Source organism: Bicyclus anynana, chromosome 10, assembly GCF_947172395.1.
Source record: "Bicyclus anynana chromosome 10, ilBicAnyn1.1, whole genome shotgun sequence".
NCBI classification, from domain to species: Eukaryota; Metazoa; Arthropoda; class Insecta; order Lepidoptera; family Nymphalidae; genus Bicyclus; species Bicyclus anynana.
The window spans coordinates 2,971,160-2,996,745 of record NC_069092.1 but is presented as its reverse complement, the minus strand read 5'-3'; the positions used below and the strand labels follow the sequence as shown (position 1 = coordinate 2,996,745).

Below are 25,586 nucleotides of genomic sequence, written 5' to 3'. Positions count from 1 at the left end.
GATTTTTTATTTATCTACCCTACTCTTTACCTATCTACCTACTGTAAGCTTTAGCAATGTACGGCTTTAACTGCCTCGTTGGTCCAATAGTTATGTGGCTTTATTACGAGATTCGAATTCTGGCTCAGGCTTCATAGGCTGAAAATGTCTCCTAAAACAAAAATGCTCATGCTTTTTTGTTTTAGGAGACATTGAGCAAAGCTATTTAGCCTGAAGTCTGGAAGTTAGTGGTGTTACTCGGCTTGGAGAACACGTCAAACCATCTTCGATATTTCGACTTCGACAATGCAAAGAATCTAGGAGTACTTCCACTGCAAAGAAGCATTACTGTAAGGCTTCTTTGCAGACGAAGTCATAAGCTTTAATAGTGACAGCCGCATGATACGCGTAAAGTTGGCAGAACACACTTAGGGCGAACCCACAACACTACTTACAGTGCGTCGTCGGATCGCAAAAATCTACGATGTCGCACAACGCACCGTGCAAATTTTCGATGCGGTGTCGCACCATGCAAACTTGCGACGCGATGACGTCTGGTAAGTTCGTTGACACTCCCATGACATGCGGGCGACGGGGGAAAGACTGCGCGGGTGTGAAATCGTGCGTGCGGGGAAGTGAGGTGCATCAGTCGTGGGTTTTTCATTCAGCGCTACACGCCCCCCGAGACCATCCAGAGTGTTACGAACAAAGTTGCCAAGGTATACTTCAGTTTTATCTGCGTGTGTGCGTATGTACCTACTCCAACTTGACTAATTATTTCATAAATTTAGGAAAGGCTTGTCCTTTGGGATAATACCGTAAAAGAAATTGAGGATAAACTAATTGCCATAATTTTCTCGTACGATGCCGGAAGCGATAAAATGTTTGCGTTGTGTCAAACCATCGCATTGCGTTGCGACATCGTTTTTGCGATGCGACGACGCATCGCAGTGTTGTGTTTTCGCCCTTAGACTTATTTTAATATTAGGCTGATGGTAATGATAAGAATCAACGAGTGTATTAATAGTAATGCTATTTTGCAGCCGAATTTATAACCTCCAGAAAGGGAAAACGCATGATAAAGTTGGAGGGCTACACTTATTACTCGACCACGGGAGCCAAGAACAAGGTTCGCTGGAGGTGTTCTGTAAACAAGCGGTCCAGTTGCAAGGCAGCACTTTATACCTGCAAAAATGCCATCGTATGCATGGTGGGAAGCCACAACCATCCACCATCTGTAGACGTACCATTCTAGAGAAAGCTTCAATAACAAAAATCGCGAAAAAAGGGTTTGCATATAATGCCGTGATAGCGACCATTCATTCAGGTCATTGTGAGGCGTGATAGCCCAGTAGATATGACATCTGCCTCCGATTCCGGTGGGTGTGGGTTCGAATTCGGTCCGGGGCATGCACCTCCAACTTTTCGATTGTGTGCATTTTAAGAAATTAAATATCACGTGTCTCAATCGGTGAAGGAAAACATCGTGAGGAAACCTGCATACCAGAAAATTACCTTAATTCTCTGCGTGTGTGAAGTCTGCCAATACGCATTGGGCCAGCGTGGTGGACTATTGGCCTAACCCCTCTCATTCTGAGAGGAGATTTGAGCTCAGCAGTGAGCCGAATATGGGTTGATAACAATGATGATATAAAGCCGTGATAGTCCAGTGGATATGACCTCTGCCTAGGATTTCGGAGGGTGTGGTTTCGAATCTGGTCCTATATTTACATTACTGGGCAAATTCAGACCACGCGTTTAACACTTTGGTTTATGCCATTTTGGTTCAACTACATTTGGATCTATACCTTACGTATAGGCATATACATACGGTGGAAGCTGGTGTAAGGTAGTTGAATTTTATAGTAGTGTAGCTTACGAGCAGGTATGGCCATTTAGTTACACACGGTGGAAAATAGCTCAATGTATATAGGCAGAAGAGATCATTAAGCTTTGATAAATCTATCTATGAAGTTCACTTTGTAAATAATAAAATAATTATATACAAAGTATATTGTAGTATATATTCACAAGGTGCTGGTATTGCGACCCGTCCTAGAAAGCGGAGTGTTGGTCGACCCCTCACCAGGTGGACTGACGACATCAAGCGAGTCGCAGGGATTCGCTGGATGCAAGCGACTTAGGATCATGATGTTTGGAAGTCCTATGTCATACAGTGGACGTCCATCGGCTGATATGATGATGATGATGAAAAAATAGTAATAATATAGCAAGATTTTAAAAATAAATTTACCTGTTATTATTATAACTGACTTTTGTGTAATTATTTCAAGTAATACTTAATTTATGCTCGTAATTTGTATACATAGATATGTGACTGAATTAATTAATTTGCTTAAAATTAAACGCTTCATAATTGTACATAATGCTGTGTGTGAAATATTTAAATCGTCTAAATAGATCTACAAAATTAAATCGTTTAATAAAGATGATGGTCTTAAATTGCCGTAGGTGAGAAGCAACAAAGATACTTCTGATTTAAGATCTTTATTTTTCTCAAAAGAATTACATTAAATTCGCTTATATAAGAAATACAATTAACTCACTAAGGTAATTAATTATTCACGTGTGTACAGTACAGACTTAAATTTTACAGACAAAAAAATCTAAATAAACAATTGCTAAAAAATGCGGGTAGTTTTAAAATTACATGTTTGTTACGTAGAATACTCGACTAGTTTTAATAAAACGAAGATTAGAGCTTACTGGATGCGTCATGTGTTACATTGTATAAATGTAATTTATATAAATGTATAAATGTATTTTATATAATTTTATATTTATTATACAAATATTACAATTAGTTAATATTAAGTTAATTTATAATAAGATAAAATCTCACTGTATGATTCTCTTTTAGGCGAATTTGTAACATCTCAGCGAGGCAAACGTATGATCAAGCTGCAAGGTTACACTTACTACGCAAGTCAAAAAAACAATGTCAAAACAAGATGGCGTTGTTCCACTCGCCGCGGGTGCAAAGCCGCACTTTTCACCGTGGATGACAAAATCATATCAGTGGTGGCTAACCACAACCATGCAGTGCCTGTTTTACCCACGCATAAAACGTACCACATTATACAGGGTGCTTTGGAGTAGGTACTTCCCATAAATTCAAGGTGATGACGAGACCATTTATAGGAACTGAACTGCATAACTAATATTTTATTTTTTGCGATGTAATTTAAATAAATCCAACTTTCCATGTACACACACCTTTAAGTAAGAAAGGGACAACGTTGCTTTTCAAAATACGTAAAACTAACACAATTCCGCAGTGCGGGAAAAGTCCAGGAAAGAAGAAGAAGAAGAACAATAACACCGTTATGGGTATAAGCTCCATATCCTTTCTTCTATTAGGAGAGACGACTGACCCTGGTATAATAAACTGATAATAATGAAGTACTTCCAAACCATAACTGTCATAGATTCACCCCTCACACCTTGTTGACCACGATTCTCCTCTCAGAATGAGAGGGGTCAGGCTAATAGTCCACCACGCTGGGCCAACGCGAATTTTCCTTCACCGTTTGAGACATGATATTTAATTTCTTAAAATGCACATAACTGGGATTACCCGGATTCGAATCTACGCCCTACGAATCGGGCAGAAGGAAGGTAGAGGTTATCTACTATCACGGCTTTTTAGCTTTGTTGTATTATTCCTTCATAATTAATATACATACCTACTTACATACATTTCAAATAACAATTGATATGCATGACTGAGTCCTGATTTTCACAAATGAATAAATGTGGGAAGCCACATGTAGATTAGACAATAATCAAGATGACATCTTACGTTATACATACTTCAGGAGGCAGTCAAGTGTGAAGCATAATAAAACATGTTTACTTTGAGCCAAGGTTATGAAAACAACAACTTTACATAATTAACATAATTTACAATACAGTTTTAATAAAATTACGAAGATTTTGCCTTTGATATAGCTCTTAACACAGAGTAGTTTGTTATAAGATTTATGTGGCTATGCTGTAAATCTATGTGAACGTGAATCTAGCCTAACATGTTATTTTAATTGGTATACATATAACTCGTGCACATTAACTTGACACACCTATTATATAATGATTTATTTATTTTGCTATCATCCGCGAAAAGTCGACGTACCCATGCGACAACGCATTGACTCTACAACGTGCAATTGCAATGATTTGCACGTTGTAGAGTCAACATCTCCTGAGGATGCTCCGGTTTCGGGGTGAAACGTACGTAGCGAGAGTATTTTGTCGGACCTGGGTGACGTTGTCGCATGGGTTCGTCGACATTTCGCGGATGGTAGCATTATAAATAAATCATTATATAATCATGATGAACTTCCGCAAAGTAACGCCTGCTTTTATCCAATATTGACACACTTAAACAAACACAATACAAACCTCATTCTAGCCAGGTGTCAATTTAGTCTGCACTTTGTATCGGCTGTAGTTTGAAATTTAATGTTATAAACATAAGTTAAAGTACTATTAACTTAAATGTTGTCACTTAAAATTATTATTAATAGCTTATAGGAATAGTCACTAAACGATTAAGAAAATAAATTTATTTACATTATATTTACAAAAGTTGTTTATGTTCAATTTAATTATTTTAATTAAATACTTATTCTTATTCTTACATACTTATTCTTACATGACAGAATATATTATCTGTATTTGACAGAATATACATATTTGTGTACATATACGATATTGTTTTATTTGATATAAATACGGATGAACTGATTTTGAAGGAAGAGATGAAATGTGATATGAATAGTTGTAATAACATAGTTTGTCCCTTTTTATATTAAAACGTATTGTACATCTTTTATATAAAATTTCCTTTTCGGCGGATTACGGCAGGTGTCCACAGATCCGCAATGTTCGCACCGGACGCATTTGTATTTATACGGTTTTTATCTACCGTAAAATTAAAAATCCGATTTATGCGATACGTTCGATACAGATCAGTGGACGCCTACCATTAGAACAACTGTTGGCCTGAATACGCATCACTACAACTTGCCACGACACACTATGTTTACAACATCAGTACGGATCACGCTTCATTTCTACGAAGTATGATTAGTACCAACTCAAGTATTTATATCTTATGTACTTTAAATTGAGAAAGAAAATAATAAAGACAATATTATGTGTCCTAAATCGTCAAAACTTTTTCTAAAACGAGTATGTACATCTGTACAAGACGTGGTTTTTAGGCACACGTTGTTAGTTAGGAGTAATATATTAGTAATATTTAATACTTTTCTTATATTTTCAGCCGAATTCATATATTCCAGTAGAGGCACTCGTGTGCTCAAATATCAAGGCTACAGATACTACTCGAGCGCTGTCACCCAAAACAACAAGATCCGTTGGCGGTGTTCCACGCACAAGGACCATGGGTGCAAAGGCGCCCTTTTTAGTGTAGAAGACAAAATCATATCTATTCGAGCAGACCACAACCATCCTAAACTGAATTATTGAATATGGATAAAGGAATAAATTATCTATCTATTACTGTTATGAATACCTTTATCGTTTATCTATTCAAATAAAGGCTGAATTATTGAATTGATGAAGAAAATATTTTTATTTGATCAGTAAGAAAAAAGCGCACTGACCAAATAAAGGTCTCCCACTAAGCTAGCTGCAGCGCTGGTTTTCAGTGAAAGCCTTTATAAGGGTAACATCACGGGCGCAAACAACAGTTATTAAAAATAAACAACAACAAAAAGTTACTTAAAACAAAGAATGTAACTTCAAAAATATAAATAATAAGATATTATAAATCAACAATGCCTAAGGATAATTAAAATCATTACAAGCCTGAGAAAAACTAAAAACATATTATCTACCTAGCTCTATAAATGTTGGAACTATAAGATCAACAAGTCTGTTTCTGCTGAGTTATTAAATATTTTTTTCAATTTAAGTTTAAAAACATTAGCAGATTTAACAAACTTTATTGGTGATGGCAAATGTAAAGTGGCAAATCGTATTGAGTAATAAAAGATATATAAGTTACTGTTCAATACATTTACTTATTTACCTATTAAAATTACAGTTGATATTGTACTCAATCTTAAGTAAAACCTTTGTCTATTATAAATACTTAAATATCTTCAAAAAACATCAATGGTCCATGACTAAAAGTCTTGCGAATTACTTTTAATATAATACTAAAATTAGTAAATACTTGGTCTAATATAATTATGAACAAACTAAGTAACCCCCGCAGTTTCATCCACGTAGTTCCTATCCCCGTAGGACTATGTAGATAAAAATATAGCCTATGTCGCTCGCTGATAATGTAGCTTTCCATTGGGGGACGGGACTTTTAAAATCAGTCCAGCTATTCAAAGCCTTGACAAACAGACATACAAAAATAAAAAAGTTTGATAGTGCTTTAGAATCGTGTAAATAACTAAAAGCACAAAACACAGTTATTTTGAAATCACAGACAGTGACTTCATCATAATTTATATGTATTGATTTCATACTTTATTCTTGTATTTTCAGTTCAGTTTATATTCTCCAAAAAAGGCAAGCGCATGCTCATGTATCAAGGCTATAGATACCACTCAACTATCCTCAAGAATAAGAAGATCCGTTGGCGATGCTCCACGCATAAAGACCACGGGTGCAAAGGCGCCCTTTTCACCTTTAAAGACGTAATCATCTCAATCCGAGCAGCTCACAACCATCCTGAACCGAACTATTGAATAGATAAAGGAATAAATTATCTATCTATTACTGTTATGAATACCTTTATCGTTTTCATTCAAATAAAGGTTAATAGGAGTAGATATTCTACAGCTCAAGATTAACTTGACACCTGGCCCGAATGATGCTTGTACTGTTTGTTTGGTAGCCAGGTGTCAAGTTATTGCGCACGAGTTATACTCGACCCCTTAGCTCCATTTGCGGGGGCGCTGAGTCCTCCGCCAAGCAAAACCTGTACGCTATTTAAATCTGTGATATATTTTATGTATTTTAATATTTATGTATCTTTTATAAATTTAATGCTTCCTCTTGAATCATTCTATCTATTGCTGAAAACTGCATCCGTTGAGTAGTTTAAGAGATTTATGCCAACATACAGCAGGACTGTCTTTTATTTTATATTATATATTATTGTAATGATATTATTTTCGATTAAAATTTTGCTATCAGCGACCAAAAAAACGTCCTCACTATGACACATGCGTGCCAAAAACAACCTTTTAGGTGGACTTTTTAAGTAGTTTTAAATTTTGACCCGTCTAACGTTGATTTTGCTCTGAATTTGAAGTTTTATTTGAATTAATTTTAATATTGAACTTTACTCGAAGGTGTTTAGATTTCATTTTCTTTAACTATTCTTAAACTGCCAAAACACAAATATAGTCAGTTGTAAGTGAAATTTTCTGTATGATTTTGTTACGCGTAACTATATAGATGTTTTTTTAAAACATCTATATGGTTACGCGCCATGTTTTTAGCAACACAAACACTTATATATTTCTTCATCCCGCAGGTATGCTGCCACCTGTGGACCCCTCGACAGTCTTGTCAACACAGCTGAGTCAAAATAAGAAACCAAAAAAAGCCAGATGCCATATGTGCCCTCGCCAAAAGGACAGTAACACTCCTCGAATGTGCTCAAACTGCCAAAAAAATGTGTGTCGTATACATTCCATTGACATTAAAATATGTAACATATGTAAGGAACGTATGAAATAATAATATTATATACTTTAAGAGCACAGACTACATAATGCTACTTTTTTGAAATACGTTGTACGTAGTTAGCATATAAGTAGAATTTAAGTTGTCCTTTAATTTTTCCGAATCCAATAGTACGAGATGAAAAAGAAAAGAAAAAACTCGTTTCGGTACGATGTCGTGTAGAAACCGAAAGGAATGTGGATTTTTATCTTCCTCCTAACAAGTTAGCCCGCTTCCATTTTAGATTGCATCATCACTTACCATCAGGTGAGATTGTAGTCAAGGGCTAACTTGTAAAGAAATAAAAAAAAAACTTGCGGATGCAAGCGATGAACGAACGCCGACGCAGCGCATGAGACTCGAAACGCGAGCAATTCGTATTCGCGTGAATCTATACTAATATTACAAAGCTGAAGAGTTTGTTTGTTTGTTTTTTGATTGAACGCGCTAATCTCAGGAACTACTGGTCTGATTTGAAAAATTCTTTCAGTGTTAGATAGCCCATTTATCGAGGAAGGCTATAGGCTATATATTATCCCCATATTCCTACGGGAACGGGAACCACGTGGGTGAAACCGCGCGGCGTCAGCTAGTTATTTAATAAACAAATATACTTAAACCAAAGATTTTATAATAGAGATACGACTTACCAATACACACATTACTTACTAGCCCCAAAATACAGTGCCACAAACTTAGCTGTGCACCGTTGTATCGCGCTTTTTAATAAAAAGTTTTGCAAATTGGCGACCTTTTGCTCTAGTTTTTGCCAACGGGTCGAAAAAGTTTGTAGCATTATAACCGAACAGCGAAGCCTGTGTCTACTATGTAGGTACTATGATCGCTGATTTTATCATCTCATCTACATTTATTTATTTATTTGAATATATGAAATGAAATTGAATTTATTTTTTTTTCTCCACATATATACATATCACAATATACGAGTAAATTAAAGTATTAGGCTATAATGTGATAATGTGGGGTCTAAAGCCTACACTGGGTAAAAATCTGTGTTGCAAGACACCAGGCCCTATCACCTAATAGGTTAATCCTAATAATAATAATAATTGTAAACATTTTCGTAATATTCTTAAATAATATTCGAAAATTAGATAATTTTATATCAGCATAGATTATTACTATTTAAACAAAATATTTATTTAGTGACTGTATGTATTAGTGTGTATATTTGATGAGTGTTATGTATTTTGTGAGTATATATATATGTGTGTGCGAGTGCGTGTGTTTTTGTAATATAGTGCCTATTCGTCTAGTATTTCGAGTAAACTTCAGTGTTTATTGGTACTTAAATAAATTAATTGTGTCACCGATGCGGTCTTTAATTGTTGCTCCCGTTAATTAATGCGGCCCTGTCGCAAATTCCGTTCTTAGCGGTCACCTTTCATCTGAAACTACCTCCCTGCCAAATTTTATCTTTGTACCTCATGCGGTTTTCGAGATATCGTGATGAGTGACTTTGCGCATTTATACATACATATTATGATTATAGCAATACCTTACTAACACATCAGCCTATATACTTTATTGTGGGGGAAAAGAGAACGTTGGTCTTGCTAAAAAAATTTTTTAGGCTGAATAAAATATACATCTATAGGCTGGACTGGACTTGGAGGAGGACTTGTAGTCCAATTAATAAACATAGACTAGAGTGTGATTAACTTTACTCTTTAGAGATTAAGTTAAACTAAAGAACTCATAAGTAAATCCAATGTATTTTTTTTTTGCAGCAGAGTTCATACGATCTACCAAAGGCCATCGCTTGATAAAACTGCATGGGTACAAATACTCTGCAGTAAAAGGCCCCGGAATGAAAGTCCGCTGGCGATGCTCCACACATATGAACTACGGTTGTCGGGCGGCCATCATTACTGTACAAGATGAGATCGTCTCCATCAGGGGGGAACATAATCATTCACCACCATTAGGACATGAAGCATAACAATAACAAGAAAAGCGTGTGTACGGGTTGACATCAGAAGCGGATTAGCATGAATGTTACCAATAATCCCTCGAGTGGCAGAAAATAATCTTGAGTGAAGTCCCGGACTTGTGACCGTTTGATGTAGGGTTAAACTTCTTTTAAAACTAATCCATGAAGGATTATCCAAACAAAAGGTGTGGACGGATCGAATGTCATGATATGAATGAACTAGTCGCCTATCCTATATCTATATATACTTCCCACCTAACTCACAGAACATTTCGTACTATCTCGGCTCGTGACGATACGAGTCGACCGATGTAATGACCTCGCACCGACACGTGCGTATATTTTTGATAAAAAATGTAAGACATTGTTGAATCCTTTATTAATAAAGTTATTCAATAGTAGATCGAGTAGATATTCATATGTTTATATTGATAAAGTGCGTTTTCTACATCATTGATTCGCAAAGATCTAAATGCCCATAACCTCTAGGAATGAGGTGGCTTAGTTATATAGATAGCTGGTTACACATGTGGTAACAAAGCTAATGGTAATGAAAATATGCAATGAAAGAATTATGCAAATGTTTTAATATTTTGGATAAATATACGTGTATCAACAATGAGTGTATTATTTTCACCGGTCACATTAATAGGATAACTATTGGCATACTTAAACATAATGTTCTGTAATAAGTGTGTTCCTTAGATTGAGAACCATGAACTAGATCAATGGCAATCTAATACAATTAAATTCAGCTTTTAATAAGCTTTCATTTGATTAGACGACTAAATAACTGATGAGAGTATATACATAACATTACTCAACTGTTTATATCTGGCAACCCCACAGTTGCAATGTGAAAGCAGGCAACCTTTACTTTTGTAAATCTTTTGGGTGTGATGACGAACGTGATGATGAACGATGGTGATGACGAATGGTGAATGAAAGTATTAAATGGCCATGAAAGACTGATGCAAAATTATACCATCTATACTAATATTATAAAGCTGAAGAGTTTGTTTTATTGAACGAGCTAATTTCAGGAACTACTGGTCCGATTTGAAAAATTTTTTCATTGTTAGATAGCCCATTTATCGAGGAAGGCTGTAGGCTATATATTATCCCCGTATTCTTACGGGAACGGGAACCACGCGGGTAAAACCGCGCGGCGTCAGCTAGTTTTGGAGATGATGATGATGATGATGATGATGATGATATTATTATGTTTTACAGCAGAGTTCGTAACATCGCACAAGGGCAAGCGTATGATAAAGTTTCACGGGTATACTTACTACGCCAGCAAAGTCAACAATTATCGTATCCGGTGGAGATGCTCCACCCACATGAGACACGGTTGCAAAGGAGCCCTGTTTACAGTAGAGAACGTAATAGTTTCCGTCGTCGCCAACCATAACCACCTACCAGGTGTTGCCAGTTATAAATTATAGTATATTATTTTAAAATAAGTTAGGTGAGGACAAAAGAGCGTAATTTTGTGAGTTGTCAGTCGCGTAATTTCTACTGCATTCGGTTTCATACAAAAGTCCAGTTCCTGCCACAGCGTTGCAAAATGAGTTACACGCGATTTTCTGCGACCGAAATTACATAACTGACAACTCACAAAATTACGCTCGTTTGGCCTTATACAATACAATGATACAATGTTTCCGTTTATTTTTTATTTTGACGAAATTTATTTTATGTTTTGACGAATTTAATTTTGAGTTCAAGTATTTTTGTTTGTTAAATTTTATCCAAAGATGGTGTTTTTATGTGATTTTTTTGTTGATTACAAGTTTTAGTGAGACCTTGACAGTTTATTGACCCACAAGGGTTTACTATCCAAGTGCGGGCTACTAATAAATATTTTTTTTTTTATAATTTATTTAATGACTATTAGTATTTTTGGTTCTAACACACTCTACTGCTAAGAATCTAAACATATTCTCTTGATTATTCGTGGACCATAGAAGCAAGTTCTGAATAGAAGTAGGCGATATTTTACAGCAATTAAATATTTATTTTTCCACTAAAAACCGATGAGAAATATTCTTTCCTGGATTGTAGCTGAAAGTCTTAGGACCGTAGTCTTTGTTGAGTCATCTTAAAGGCCAATGTCCTGCAGGCTAATTTACTCATTTTGACGTATGTTGGTTGACATATACGAAATTGATATGATGTTAGAAGATTCTTCTAACATCATTGATGATGATGGAGATTTTCATAGTATTCTATAGAAGTGAAACTTACATAAAAGAGATTCAAATATTTTTCGCAGAGAATAACAAAATAAATCAATTATTTAGAAAAAGTTTAGAAAAAGTTCAAAGAAGTATCTAATGATTACATGGACTATGATATAAATTCCATAAAAACTAACAACTACCTACTAAATAACCAACATCACAAATACAAATACCCCAATACCTAAATGGGAAAAATACTTAATTGAGAACATATCGACAAGTAGACCAAGTAATTAAAAGTTGATAATATTTGTTTTTCTTTCAGACAAAATTGTCGGGTACTTGCACGTGTTACAAGATGGCGGGAAAAGAAGAAACTGTGTAGGGTGCTACAAGAACCTTCGTGAGAACCTACAAATAAACCGTACAGTCGCAAAGACAATTGTTAAAAAAGTTAAGACTTTTTGCAACACATGCAATCAGGCTCTTTGCGACGGATGCTTCAAGAATAGACATTAGATATATTAGTCATTTTGTACAAATTACTATCAAGTTAATTTTTCGCGAGTAGCTTCATCTGGATGAGATGATCAACTTTTTTATTTACGAAAATTATTGATTCTGGTAGCTAACTGAGTTACCAGGAAATAAAAAATTCTGAGCGTCGGAACGTCGGTACCACGCAATTTGTAGGAAATTGTGGCTGTTAAGTGTGTATAACTATTAATTAAGCAACAGTAAAAAAAACACCTGGTTAGTAAAAACTTTTAATAACCTCAATATAAAGGGCAGTTTATCAAAAGTTGTTACTACCCAGATGATTTTTTACTGTTGGTTATTAATAGTTAAACAACCTAGCCACAATGTCTAGTTAGCTAACCACAACAGAGAATTTTCGTAAATAAAAAAGTTAATCGTCTCATCGATATGTTATTGTTCGACAATACAAAGTTGTTGTTAATACAAAGCCTTATTGTTAATAAATATCAATATTTCTATTATATTTCGTTTATTTTTTCTGACTTTCAGTTATTAAAACAAACTTGATTAAGGCTTCTGAGGTATATCGTCGCAGTAAAGTACATGTACCAGGAGTGAAAATAATTTCGATAATTTTTTAATTTCGTTAAATTGCAAAATACGTTACTTTATAATCTCACTCGCGATATTGTAATCTGTCGATATATTGTGAAGTGAACATGACACGTGAAAAATAACACGTTAAATTGTAATCAGTATATTAAATTTACAATAAATCGACAGATTACAATATCGCGAGTGAGATTATAAACTAACATATTTTACAATTTAACAGTAACATATCCACGTGTTCAATGTTTTAAGTACAGTTATGCAAATATGGAGGTACGCGTAGCTTTGGGAGGTAACAGGTATCTGGTATCAAGCACATTTTTTATTACATTATCTTCGGTATCATATGATCATTTTTTTAATTATTTCACGTGTTAAACGTTTGCAAGACATTTATTTACATTGTTATAGGCTTGGCTTCAATCACACCTGATGATAAACGATTAAGTCTATACGGTGGAACGTGCTTATCCAGAAGGATTATTTACTCTTGACTTGACATACTTTACAAGTAGGGAGAAAAAATGTAATTGAGATATTATCTCGCAAAATTTTAGCCTAATCTAACTATTTAATTCATTCAAGTCTTTAACCTTATTTTAATTCCTTGTTTTGTAACCAGTGCCCTGCTTTCAGCTGAATTCATCCTCTCGCAAAGGGGGAGGCGTCTTATCAGGCTCAATGGATACACGTACTATGAGAGCACGGCTGGTCCCAAGGTCAGGTGGAGATGTTCCACCAACACACACGGCAAATGTCGGGCGGTTATCTTCACAGTGTCCGACGAGATTGTCTCAGTGAAGCAAGACCACAACCACCCGCCCCCGCGGTGCGTAGTAGGAAGCGCGCGATTGTAGTCGCATAGGCGACGTTTATTAAGCTACCCTCAATTAATGGATGATGGAAATACGCAACCCACATCTATACTAATACTAATAGACGCCGCGCGGTTTCATCTGCGTTGTTTCCGTGATCGTAGGAATATGGGGATAATATGTAACATATAGCCCTCCTCGATAAATGACCTATTCGTAAAAGAGTGACCTATTCAATTCCATTTACTGCATTTTAGAGGGTGCCTTAGCGAGAGTTCAGAGTTCACTATTACATTAGACGTTACATAGATACTCTGATAAAGACTTACAGCATATTAACGTCTAGCTGACGCCATGCGGTTTCACCAGCATGGTTCCCGTTCTCGTAGGAATACGGAGATAAAATGTAGCTTCTAGCCTTCCTCGATAAATGAGCTATCTAACACTGAAAGAATTTTCAAATCAAACCAGTAGTTCCTGAGATTAGCGCGTTCAAGCAAAAGATCCGATTTGAAAAATTCTTTCAGTGTTAGATAGCCCATTTATCGAGGAAGGCTAGAAGCTACATTTTATCTCCTTATTCCTACGGGAACGGGAACCACGCTGGTGAAACCGCATGGCGTCAGCTAGTCGTTAATATGCTGCAAGTCTTTATCAGAGTATCTGTGTAACGTCTTTGGCCTTACACTATTTTCAATAGTGAACTCTGAACTATCGCTAAGGCACCCTCTAACCTTGATCAAATAAAACGCAGTAAATGGAATTGAATAGGTCACTTTACACTGAACATCGGGAGTCCTTTCAGTGGTATCCTAGAGGGGGCTCGCTGAAGATGTGGAAGGCCAAAGACTTCTTGGAAATTTTCCATAGAAACGGAAATGAAGGCTGGTCATGGATTACGTCAAAAAATGCAGCCCGGAATAGATTCGGTTGGAAAAAAGGGGTTTCAGCTCTATGCATCACTAAGTGCATGAATGACTTAAATAAGAAAAAGAGTTCATTCAACTGTAGGAAAAAAATAGTGAGAAAAGTGAGAGAGGGAAAGTGAGGGACTATAATTATGCCGGAGGGTGAAAGTGACGTAATAAGCAACAATAATAATGAAAATAACTACTTAAAAAAGTCGATTCGATATAAAATAATTGCACAAATTGAAATTGAATTATTTTTAGCAGCAAGACAAAGTTTTTATTGTTTTTTTTTTCACTTTGTCACAATCTGTTCCAGGCACGGAATAAATAAAAATTGATAGCCAAATTTATTCAAAAAGTGTCATTTTATTTTACCGATCCCAAACCAGGCAACGTGATTAAAAGGGACCAGAGAGACCATTTTGGGTCCAGAATGTTACAGAAAAAAAATTACGATAAATCATTTATTTGATAGAATAAATCAAATTCACCAAAAAATCATTAAAATTCACAGTTTTTTTATAAAATTCATATTTTTTAAATGTGTGTTTGTAATGTAGTTATCCCATATCAACTCTATGATTATGCAACTGTAAATCAAACCAGCTTACGAGTTATTAATATTTTATAATAGCTGACTCGGTCAAGCTTCGCTTTGACTCTTTCCCTACCCCTATCCTATTCTAGTCCCACCCTACACCTACCCTTCCCTACCCCTAACTACCCAAGCTACCACCCTACCGGCGAAGACGTACCGCCATTTAGCGTTCCGGTACGATGTCGTGTAGAAACCTTAATGGATGTGGATTTTCATCCTATCCACAACAAGTTAGCCCACTTCCATCTTAGATTGCATCATCACTTACCATCAGTTGAGATTGCAGTCAAGGATCAATTAAAAAGAATGTGAATGTAAAGAATAAAATATTTTAAAAATTATATATATTATAACGATATAACTGTTGCTTTTAGTAAGGTGCGTTCTATCGAAGAAAGGGAAGCCCATGATAATGATTAATCGCTACACCTACTCCTCAACTCCTGGTATGAGCATGAAGAAAAGGTGGAAATGCTCCACGCATCAGAGCAAGGGGTGCCAGGCTGCCCTGCACACCGTCGGCGACGAAATTGTCCTGCTAAGAGAACAACACACGCATCCACCACATGAAAGAGGTCACGCTCAATTTGATTTGAAACCTGGATCACAAGTGTATACGTTTGCTAATATTTAATATCTATGTTACGAGTAGCGAGTTACAATTTGACTATAAGAAAACATACGAAAACAGAGGATGTCACAACAAGGATAAGGAAACTTAACCGGAAATGAACAGGCCACATAATAAGAGGTACTGAGAAATGGAATAAAAATATTATATATTGGTACCCAAGAAACAGCAAAAGGAATCGAGGCAGACAGTTCCGAAGATGGGAGGACGAAATAAAGGCTGTAGCAGGGGAGGCGTGGACAAGGAAGGCGTTGAACCGACCTAAATGAAAAGAAATGGAGGAGGCCTTTGCCAAAGTTGGGCAAACAGACAAAGTTGCTGGTGTCACCTTAGATTTAGAAACTTTATAAAATATGTATTAAGTTGTCTGAATAAAGGCTATTATTATAACGAGTAGCGAAGGCTCCCGCATATACAATAATATCTCAATATACCTAGATACCGTTTTTGACTGATTGACCAACAAATAGCTAAAATCACTGAATAGATTTCAGTAATGGAGAATAGCGAGGTTGCATGTATTTTGGGACTAGCAGATAGAAGTAGCGTACATAATGCAAACCCATTAACAATTATTAATCGTGATTAAACTAAGAAAAAAGCAAATGTTAACCAATCTTGAAAAGCAGGGAAAAAAGAGATGTACCTTAAAATTAGAAGGTACTCTATCTATGCATACGAATAAATGTGAATTTTATTTAAGAAATATTGTCTTTATTGTCGATAATATTGTGTATGTGCGTTGGCCAAATTACAGTTATACGCAGTTACGTAAATGTAAATTCATTGCGCTTCTGCAGTGTCTATGAAGCAAAATACGTTAATTGAAAAGTGAGATCTTGCATTCATACACACTACATAGGTACCTATAATAAATAAATCACAAGAAAAATAATTCAGATATAGTTATAGGTTGAAAGCCGAGTTGCAGTTGGCTTCCACTTGGCTTCTTTTACGGTATTAGTTTTAGTTGTTCAATTTATGCGACTGTTAAAATTTTGGTGGGTTCTAATTTTATTGGATAAAATAGTAGCCTATAATACCTATAATCTATAGTTCTATACAGCTTTATATATTTATATAGCTGAAGAGTTTGTTTGTTTATTTGATTAAACGCGCTAATCTCAGGAACTACTAGTCCGATTTGAAAAATTCTTTGAGTGTCAGATAGCCCATTTATCAAGGATGGCTATAGGCTATATATTATCCCCGTTTTCTTATGGGAACGGAAACCATGCGCGTAAAACCGCGCGGCGTCAGCTAGTATAATCACACAAATATTATAAAGGCGAAAGTTGTGTAGGTGTGAAAGTGTGTAAGTGTGTAAGTGTATAAGTATGTTTGTTCCTCTTTCACACTGCGGCTACTGAAGCGATTCGGCTGAAATTTAGAATGGAAATAGATTTTACTCTGGATTAACACATAGGCTACTTTTTATCCCGGAAAAATCCATAGTTCCCGCGGGATTTGTGAAAAACTGAATTCCACGCGGACGGAGTTTCGGGCGTCCGCTAGTATATAATATACAAGTACTTTGAATAACTAGTGATATGAACTAGGCGTCTTATCTAATTTATATTGTTCTAGCATCATAGGTAATTAACTAGCACAGTAGGTAAAGTTTTTTTAAGTTACTTTTTTGTATGTATAGTGTCATTAGTAGTGCATTACGAACATTTTACTGTTAAATTAAAAAAAATAAAGTTTTTTTCAGTGACCATATATATCTCTAACCGCACTTCGGCTTTTAGCTCATATAGATATGTACTTATATAATTTTATTTTTATCGTAGTCCATATTGTTGTGAATTTGTAATTAATATATTTAGTACTTGAAACATATTTAAAAATTTTCTAATTAATCACTATGCCTATTTTAGTTATTGGTTAATATTATTAGTTATTAATTCAATATCGATATCATTTATGTTTTTGGTTAATTAAATGAATGTCATGGACACGGTTGAACAATGACTTCCGGTCACGAACTAACACCAATATGGCGCCTGCCGACATAGTGACGAGGCCACAGTAGATATATTACAAGCAGTAGTTGGACTTCATACTAAAGGTCGAAACGCGAGCTATACCTACGCAGCTCGTACGTGGGGTGATCGTGGGGTGAAGACCGTTGCGACTGTGCCGCGGTGACGAACGCAGTGTATTGGATTTTTTAATTATGACGACTAGGAAAAAAGTTATTATTTTTATAAAGTTTGATTAATATTTTGTATTCTAAAGGCATAATTTAATAAATATATATATAAATAAATGCTTAAATGATAAAATTGTGTAAATAGGTAAATGAGGTAAACGTTAATATAATATTATTAAATAATTATTTATTAACTTCTTCATTTAGGTTGTTTTCTTTGATTTATTATGTAATACATAGATTTAAATCTTATGACATGTATGTTTTGTATACCTGTATTTTAAGGTAATAAAGAAGTTACGTAAAGAAGTTGTTTGAATTTAACAACATTATTGTGTTGCTCATACTTTAATGTATTTGAATAAAAAAAGTAAAGAGCCAGCTCATATCAATATACCTATCCAGATTTTTTTATTAAACTACTAGCGAACCCGGTCAATCTCAATTTGTTTTTTGTAGTTCCTTCCCTACATGCCAAGTCAGGGTCAATTTTTTATCGTCTATTCTATAGTGTGGGGGTATCGTTATCGGTATTTTTGTACATTACATAAGGGGTTAAAGTGTTAACATAATCTACGGAACCCTACACTGCGCGTGGCCCGACACGCACTTGACCGATTTTTTATTATTTGGTCACCTAGTGTGGTGGTAATAGATAGATGGCATCACCAAAATAAATATATGAAGGTCATTGATTAGTATCAGCCGTATTTAAATCTACCAATCAAAAAACAACACGCATTTTATTGATCACTTCCTATTTTACTACAATTTACAAAGTATTTTATTTGTTTATTTAAAAAACAGTATATTTACAATCACATAACTAAATGGAAACACAAAGTTGGCAAATGTAATTAAAATGCTGGAGACAGGCAGCCCTATCACATGTTTACGGAGCGCGCGGCTGTAGGTATTTATTTCAAAAATATGGCCGAGTTATTATACTGCTTGTAATATATCTACTGTGACGAGGCGTGGTTAATCAACAAGTTAATAGATAATAAATAGTAACTAATCATTCATATTTTTTGCTGAAATATCTTTTTTATAAAAAATAAACAAATCATAGTATGGTAAATTAGTTTGATTCAACATTATGGAATTTAAAACTATAGTGAGTGTTAATTATTAGCACAATACCTAATAAGAAGTGAAATAGAGAAATTGAGCTGAGAGGAAACGCATTATACGCCATGTAACGCTACGTTCACATGTAGGTACGGCAAGTTTTTTTTTTTGCGTACACATCTAAACACATTAATATGATCTTAGTTTATGCAGTATTAACGTAGTGTGAACGGTTCTGTGAACAACGTATATGCCAAGACTTCGTTAAGACATATACACAAAACGTGCAAGACAATGCCGTGTGAATCTAGTGTTACTTTTTTCCGCGAATATAGATGAGCGTAATTGGTATCACGCGCAAGACTTTAGCCGGCGTTGTGTGGTATATCACTTTAAGTGGTGCCTTCTTGTAACACCTACTTTTTTGTAGTTGAATACACTATGTAGATATTTAACAAGAAAAATGTCACAATCGAAGGCCCGTCTCGAAGAAAATACACAAAAAAATACTTTTTACCTCTGTCTAATAACTCTGATAATGATAATTTTTCATCATACGAACCGGTACAAGTTTGTCTCAAAAAGTTTATAAAAACATTATGTATTACTTACCGATTCATACGCACCGCTCATTATAAACTGAACCAAGGAATCACTTTGCATGATGGCAGAGGAATGCGCCAAAAGTTGATGAAAAGTTAAATGATAAAGTGTACGTAATCACAGCTGTTTCGCTAAGTTACAATTAACAAGGCAAGAACAAAATTCATCTATATGTCGCCGAGTGAGTTATTTGAACGGTTAGCAAAATCTACGTTAATTATTGTGATAATATTAGAATCAGGTTTCATGGAATTGGGATTTAATTATTTACCGTTTAAATAAATTAGACTGTGAAAGATTGATCACGTCACTCTTGTCCAATAGCATTGCTTCCAATATGGCGGGTGATCGGTACGCTTAACATAGTGAGGCACCTTGCCTCCATTATAGCCTGCTAGATGAGTAGTTCAGAGTAATCAAGTTCTTGGAATGGATACTCGTCTTCCATTTGTTAAATAGTAATGGTGCAGTGTTAAAATAGTGATAGTGTTTCCGAACTTCAGTGGGTGAGTTAATAGAAGTAAGGCTATTGCATTGTTAATTAATTAGCTGAGAGCCAACACCAGCTGAGAATGGGGAGTGTTGGTTAACAGTAGAAGACGTCTTTAACCCAACTGGTTCAGTTTCAAGTCTGACATCAGCTGGTGGCTGACTCCTAGCCGTATGATAGTTAATCCTGGTTTATATCTGATAGTATCAGCGCTATACTTGATCAAGTGTAATTAGAGGGTAGAATTAGTGATCGATTCGGTGATGATTGATAGTATTACTTAGTGTATCTGCCATCCTTGACACATAAAGCTTGGAACCTGCTCTTAGACTACGGTTCCGCCGATATCAGAAGTGGAATATAGTCGATGCCCCGATATATACTACAGCCTATCTTGATGATTACTGTTTACCATCAAATAAGTTAGAAATGAAGGTAGAAATCGCATGTCATTTGATAAATTATTTATTTTAAATAAAGTATGGTTTGTTTATAAACTGTTATATAAAATATATTAACCATATTTAATTGTTCTAAGCTTATTAATCAAATTTATTTTCATTGATTTAAGAACAAGTTAGTTATAATAATTATTAGGTGTGAAATGACTAGTGATTTATACCCTCATTTTTAATGATTTGTTTGTTGGTAAACAATACTCATCAACAAAGGCTGTAGTATAGATAATAATCATGAACAGAATGTACTACCCTCAATAACACCAATGAAAACAAGACAGTAAAGCTCTTACGCCAGGATTCTGTAGAGAATCAGAACTTTGGTACAGTACTGGTTTATTTTTCCAAAGAAAATCATGTGAATCATTATGTGATATATGTAATTTATTACGAACGTTATTTTAGCTGTGCAGTTAAAGCGTGCGTGTGTAGTGTTCGTCAGTTTTGACTGTACTGTTTTTCTAATAATTTTGATTGAAATTTCGATTAGACACAACTGGAGGTATGTAGCCCGGGTAACTAACACAACTAAACAACAAATAAATACTCTGAAATAGTGAGCTATATTCGAATTTTTCCACAGGCATATTGGTTTCCGGTTTTCTATATTTTATTTTTTATTATTCTGAAACTGTCGGTTAATCATTTTACAATTTTGATGTGACAATGTGGCTTGTTACATTATTAACACTACTTACTAAATTATAATAAATATTGATTGACTACTCGATTTTGCGTATGTCATGTATTTTGTTATAGAAATCCTATGTTTGTTTTTATTACATATTACTTTATAATTATGATCTCAATAATTTGTTTTTAAGTTTAGTACCTATAGGTATATTAGTTTAGCAATGATTTGCATTGCATTTTATAAGAATTTTAATTTTGTTTTTCCTTAAATCGTAACATCACAATTTACAATTCTGTGTCAAACCTGGTACATAATTGACTTCAGGGTTGTTCACAGAACCAATTTCATTATTTCTCTATTTATATTTAACGTTTTAAACTTTAAAAGTAACAGAACCTATAAAATCTTTTTTAACATAAAAATGGAACCTCATATTTTCTTGGATCTTTTTTAACATAAAAAGACATATTTCATTTATTTAGATTTTAACACAATATTACTAAACCGATTTTCATAAAAATTAAATGGGACTAATTTGAAAGTATATTCTTGTAACACAAAAAGAATTTTCAAAATTGGTTAGTAAATTACAAAGTTATGAGGTAACAAACATTTAAAAAAAACATACGCATCGAATTGAGAACCTTCTCCTTTTTTGAAGTCGGTCAAAAATACAACAATTTCATACAAATCAATGTAGGTAAGTGATAAAGATCTGATACTTTATATTTGTTCACTTTCATTAGCATTTATTAGGAAAACTTACAACATCTTTTAAATTATTCATTCATTGTTTTCAGGTTTCTCTTATATAACCTCTCAAAAAGGAAATCGTATGATCACTAAAGATGGATACACATACTACTCGCGAAAGCAGACGTCCTGCGGCGGTTCTAAAGTTATATGGAAATGCTCGACGCACAATAACCACGGCTGCCTCGCTACAGTCCACACTGTAGACGACACGGTCGTATTTGTAAAGGACTATCACGTACACCCTCCCAAGTTTATGTATCGAAATGTTGGCAAGAAGGGCAACGAAAATGTATTCGCAATTTTGTCTTAAATTTTTAAAGTACACAATATTTCTAAAGTACTACTTGACACAATTTGGTTACTTAAATATTTTAAATAAATATACTCGGAGGCACAATGATCCGCCCACTTTAATATACTTACTACATATTAAAGTGGGTGGATAATTGTGCCTGAGTATACTTGTAAAGTGTTTAGTTGACACGGCAGATTTGAACTTGCACCGCCGTCTGTTAGAAACTTATGGAACTCAAAGACAATCTCAATTTCAGACTTGGCAATATTCAATTGCATAAGTTTAATACAATTTTTATTAATTATACAGAAATAAGGTGTGGAAAGTGAGCTATTTCTATTCAATGTTTAATGTAGAAAAAAAATATCTCGTGTCTTTACAACATCTGATCGTATCTGCACTGATTTTAAAGTCGTTTTTATTCACACAGTTTTCTAGCATTAGCATTCTAAACGTAACCTACCAATAATTAAAAATTTAAAAATATAAAAGAAATTATACCACTAGTAAAATGTTGTTATATGTTACCTTGAAATTTAAATAAACGTATTTTTCTTCGCAAAACCTTTTTGTTGCCGGATTAGTATCTGTACACGTACAAACATTCATTATACGTCCGGTATATACCTAATATACATTATATTATGTCCGGTGAGAACAACGGACGTATACAAGCGGCCTAAAGCTAACCAACAAGGCAGTTGTTCTGTATACAAATCATAGCCGAAATGCCCGCGTTTATCTGCTCTTAGACCTCCTTAGTCCGACCCGCAAAATTCGTTCTTATATATGCTACCTTCCTGCCAAATTTCATTTTTGTACATGCAGCTTTTGAGATTTCATGATGAATGACCTTTCGCCTATGTCCAGATTTTAAAAACATTTTCTGTATTATAATTCCAGTGAAATACGTGATGTCTCAAAAAGGAAAGCCTCTGATATTCCTGAACGGTTACACGTATTGCTGTATACCGAAACAGACGTTCAAGAAGAGATGGGTTTGTTCTACGCACAAGAACCGCGGATGTTTGGCATTCCTGCATACTATACACGATGCGATTGTTTTCGTCAAAGACACTCATATGCATGCCCCGCCTTACGGTAATACAGGAGTCCCGGGTAATCTTGAGCCTTACAATGGAATTTAAGGAATATTTAAATAGTCAGTGACGATGCCTTCGTCATCCGCCTGCGTTTTAGTCATAAGTACAAAATATACTCAATATCCATGTGTGTTTTTTTTCTTTTATTATGAATATTAAATACAATAAACTAATTTTCAAACTATTTCATTTACTTTAAATTATTTACAATCACTTTTTAGAAAACTCAAGAATATCCGATATCAATTTTAGGTCGATATCAAATTTTCGGTAGTGTTCAAGTCATTTGTAACCAGGAGCACATCTTCATGAGAACACTCTTCAACTTTCAATGAGTATACCGCCTTACGGAGTCCTCAATCATGCAGCACGTAGGTATATGACGACAGACGGAAGCAAGAGCGGTGCGGGCGGCAATACTCCAGTCAATCTGTCGTTTTTGACGAAAGACGTGACCTAAAGGCTATTTTTTTTTCTTTCGCTTATAAATGATGTTATTGTACAAGTGTACCAGTTATACCTAATGCCATTCATTTTGAAAAACTCAAAAAACTTGAAATGCATTTTTCTCAAAATTTTATTCTACAGATTTTTTTTACAAACAAACACTTTTTTAGAGACTTGGACACCTACCGCCTGCATTTCATCTTGTACAGCTATGAGCTAATGAGGTAAAATGTGCATCGCAACTTCCTCTTCATTTTTTTTCGAAATTTGGAATTAGGTACAACTGGCAAACTTACAGTGTAGTTTAGTAACATCATTTTTAAGCGACAAATAAAATAGCCTTTAGGTCACGGCTTTATCAAAATGGTCAAAATTTCGACAGATTGACTGAACTACAATACGCATGCCTATCATTGCCCCTGTCGCCCGCTCCTCTGTAGCCACCCTTTTTCGTCTTCCCCCTCTTCTTCCGCTCCCCCGTACCTTTGTATTACGCAGCCGAAGACTAACTTATATGATTATAGTAACCCAATAAACCAGTAACTAAAGACAATAATTTTTCCAGTACTCTTATACCAGTATGTACAGTCGCAGAGAGGCAAACCAATGATCAAATTAAATGGCTACACGTACTCTATAGCCACGCATAATGGCGTCAGGACCCGATGGAAGTGTTCGACCCATAACAACCGCGGGTGCTTAGCCATCCTCCGCACTGTAGAAGATAAGATTGTGTTCGTAAGAGAAACACACACACATCCACAACCGGGAACTCTACCGCCCAGTAAAGGGAGGTAATGACATTTATATAGCTTGTAAGTACTATATAATGTATATAATACATTTAGTATTCAATGCCATGTAGGCTATGTAAGACATTATAAATCTTTTAAGTTACTTAAGTGCAAGTGGGTATTTTAAATAACTTGCTTAAAAACTTAAAATAGTTTAATTAAACTGATTTAAAACTTAAATTTTATCTGTACCACGGATATAAAAAATAGCGTAGATTTTAAGTGCTTTATGTTTTGTGATCTATACAAAAGTGTATCCACCCTATTTTTAGCTTCAAAAGCCTTATATTTTTCTTTTCTTTATTTTAGTGTTTTTTACTGGTCGTTTTGTAAGATACTTGTATAATAATCTATACTTAATTATTTCTGGTTTAAGATCTTTATTTTCTCAAAAGAATTACAAAAAATTCGCTTATATGAGAAATACAATTAACTCACTAAGGTAATTATTTACGTGTGTACATACTAATTAGACTTAAATCCTACATACAATAAATCAAAATAAATAATTGCTAAAAAAAAAGAATGCGGGTAGATTTTAAATTACATGTTTGTAACCGGCTTCTTACGTAGTACTTGACTAGTTTTAATAAAACAAAGATTATAGCTTACTGGATGCGGCATGTGTTACAATGACATGTTATTCAATAAATAAAATTTTAATTTCTTTTTGTAAATAAACATAGATTTAGCTTCTTTTATATCAGATGGTAATTTATTGTAGATCTGTGCTCCTTCAAATATAATATTTTTGTTACCATAGCTAGTACGAGGTTTGTGACTTAGTAAAAGGTGATTTGCTCGGCGAAATGCTCGTTTTTGTACTTGAATTTTTTTCGTAAAAGTGATTTTTGAATGTAGATCTTTATTTAGTATT

The 25,586-nt window shown here is 34.7% G+C and overlaps 1 protein-coding gene across 4 annotated transcripts in view; it reads left to right on the top strand.

Annotated features, from left to right (window-relative positions):
- LOC112049969 (protein tramtrack, beta isoform) overlaps window positions 1-25,586 on the top strand; it is a 536,667-nt gene that overhangs the window by 489,961 nt on the left and 21,120 nt on the right. The window contains exon 5 of one of the 4 annotated variants that reach the window (XM_052884060.1): window positions 23,269-23,652. The exons of 2 other annotated variants lie outside the window; for them this stretch is intronic. In XM_052884060.1, the coding sequence (XP_052740020.1) occupies window positions 23,269-23,513 (245 nt within the window). In that variant the 3' untranslated portion in view covers window positions 23,514-23,652. Of the gene's footprint in view, window positions 1-9,467; window positions 10,290-23,268; window positions 23,653-25,586 lie in introns of those variants that run through there. One more of the 4 variants, XM_052884079.1, reaches the window with a different exon arrangement.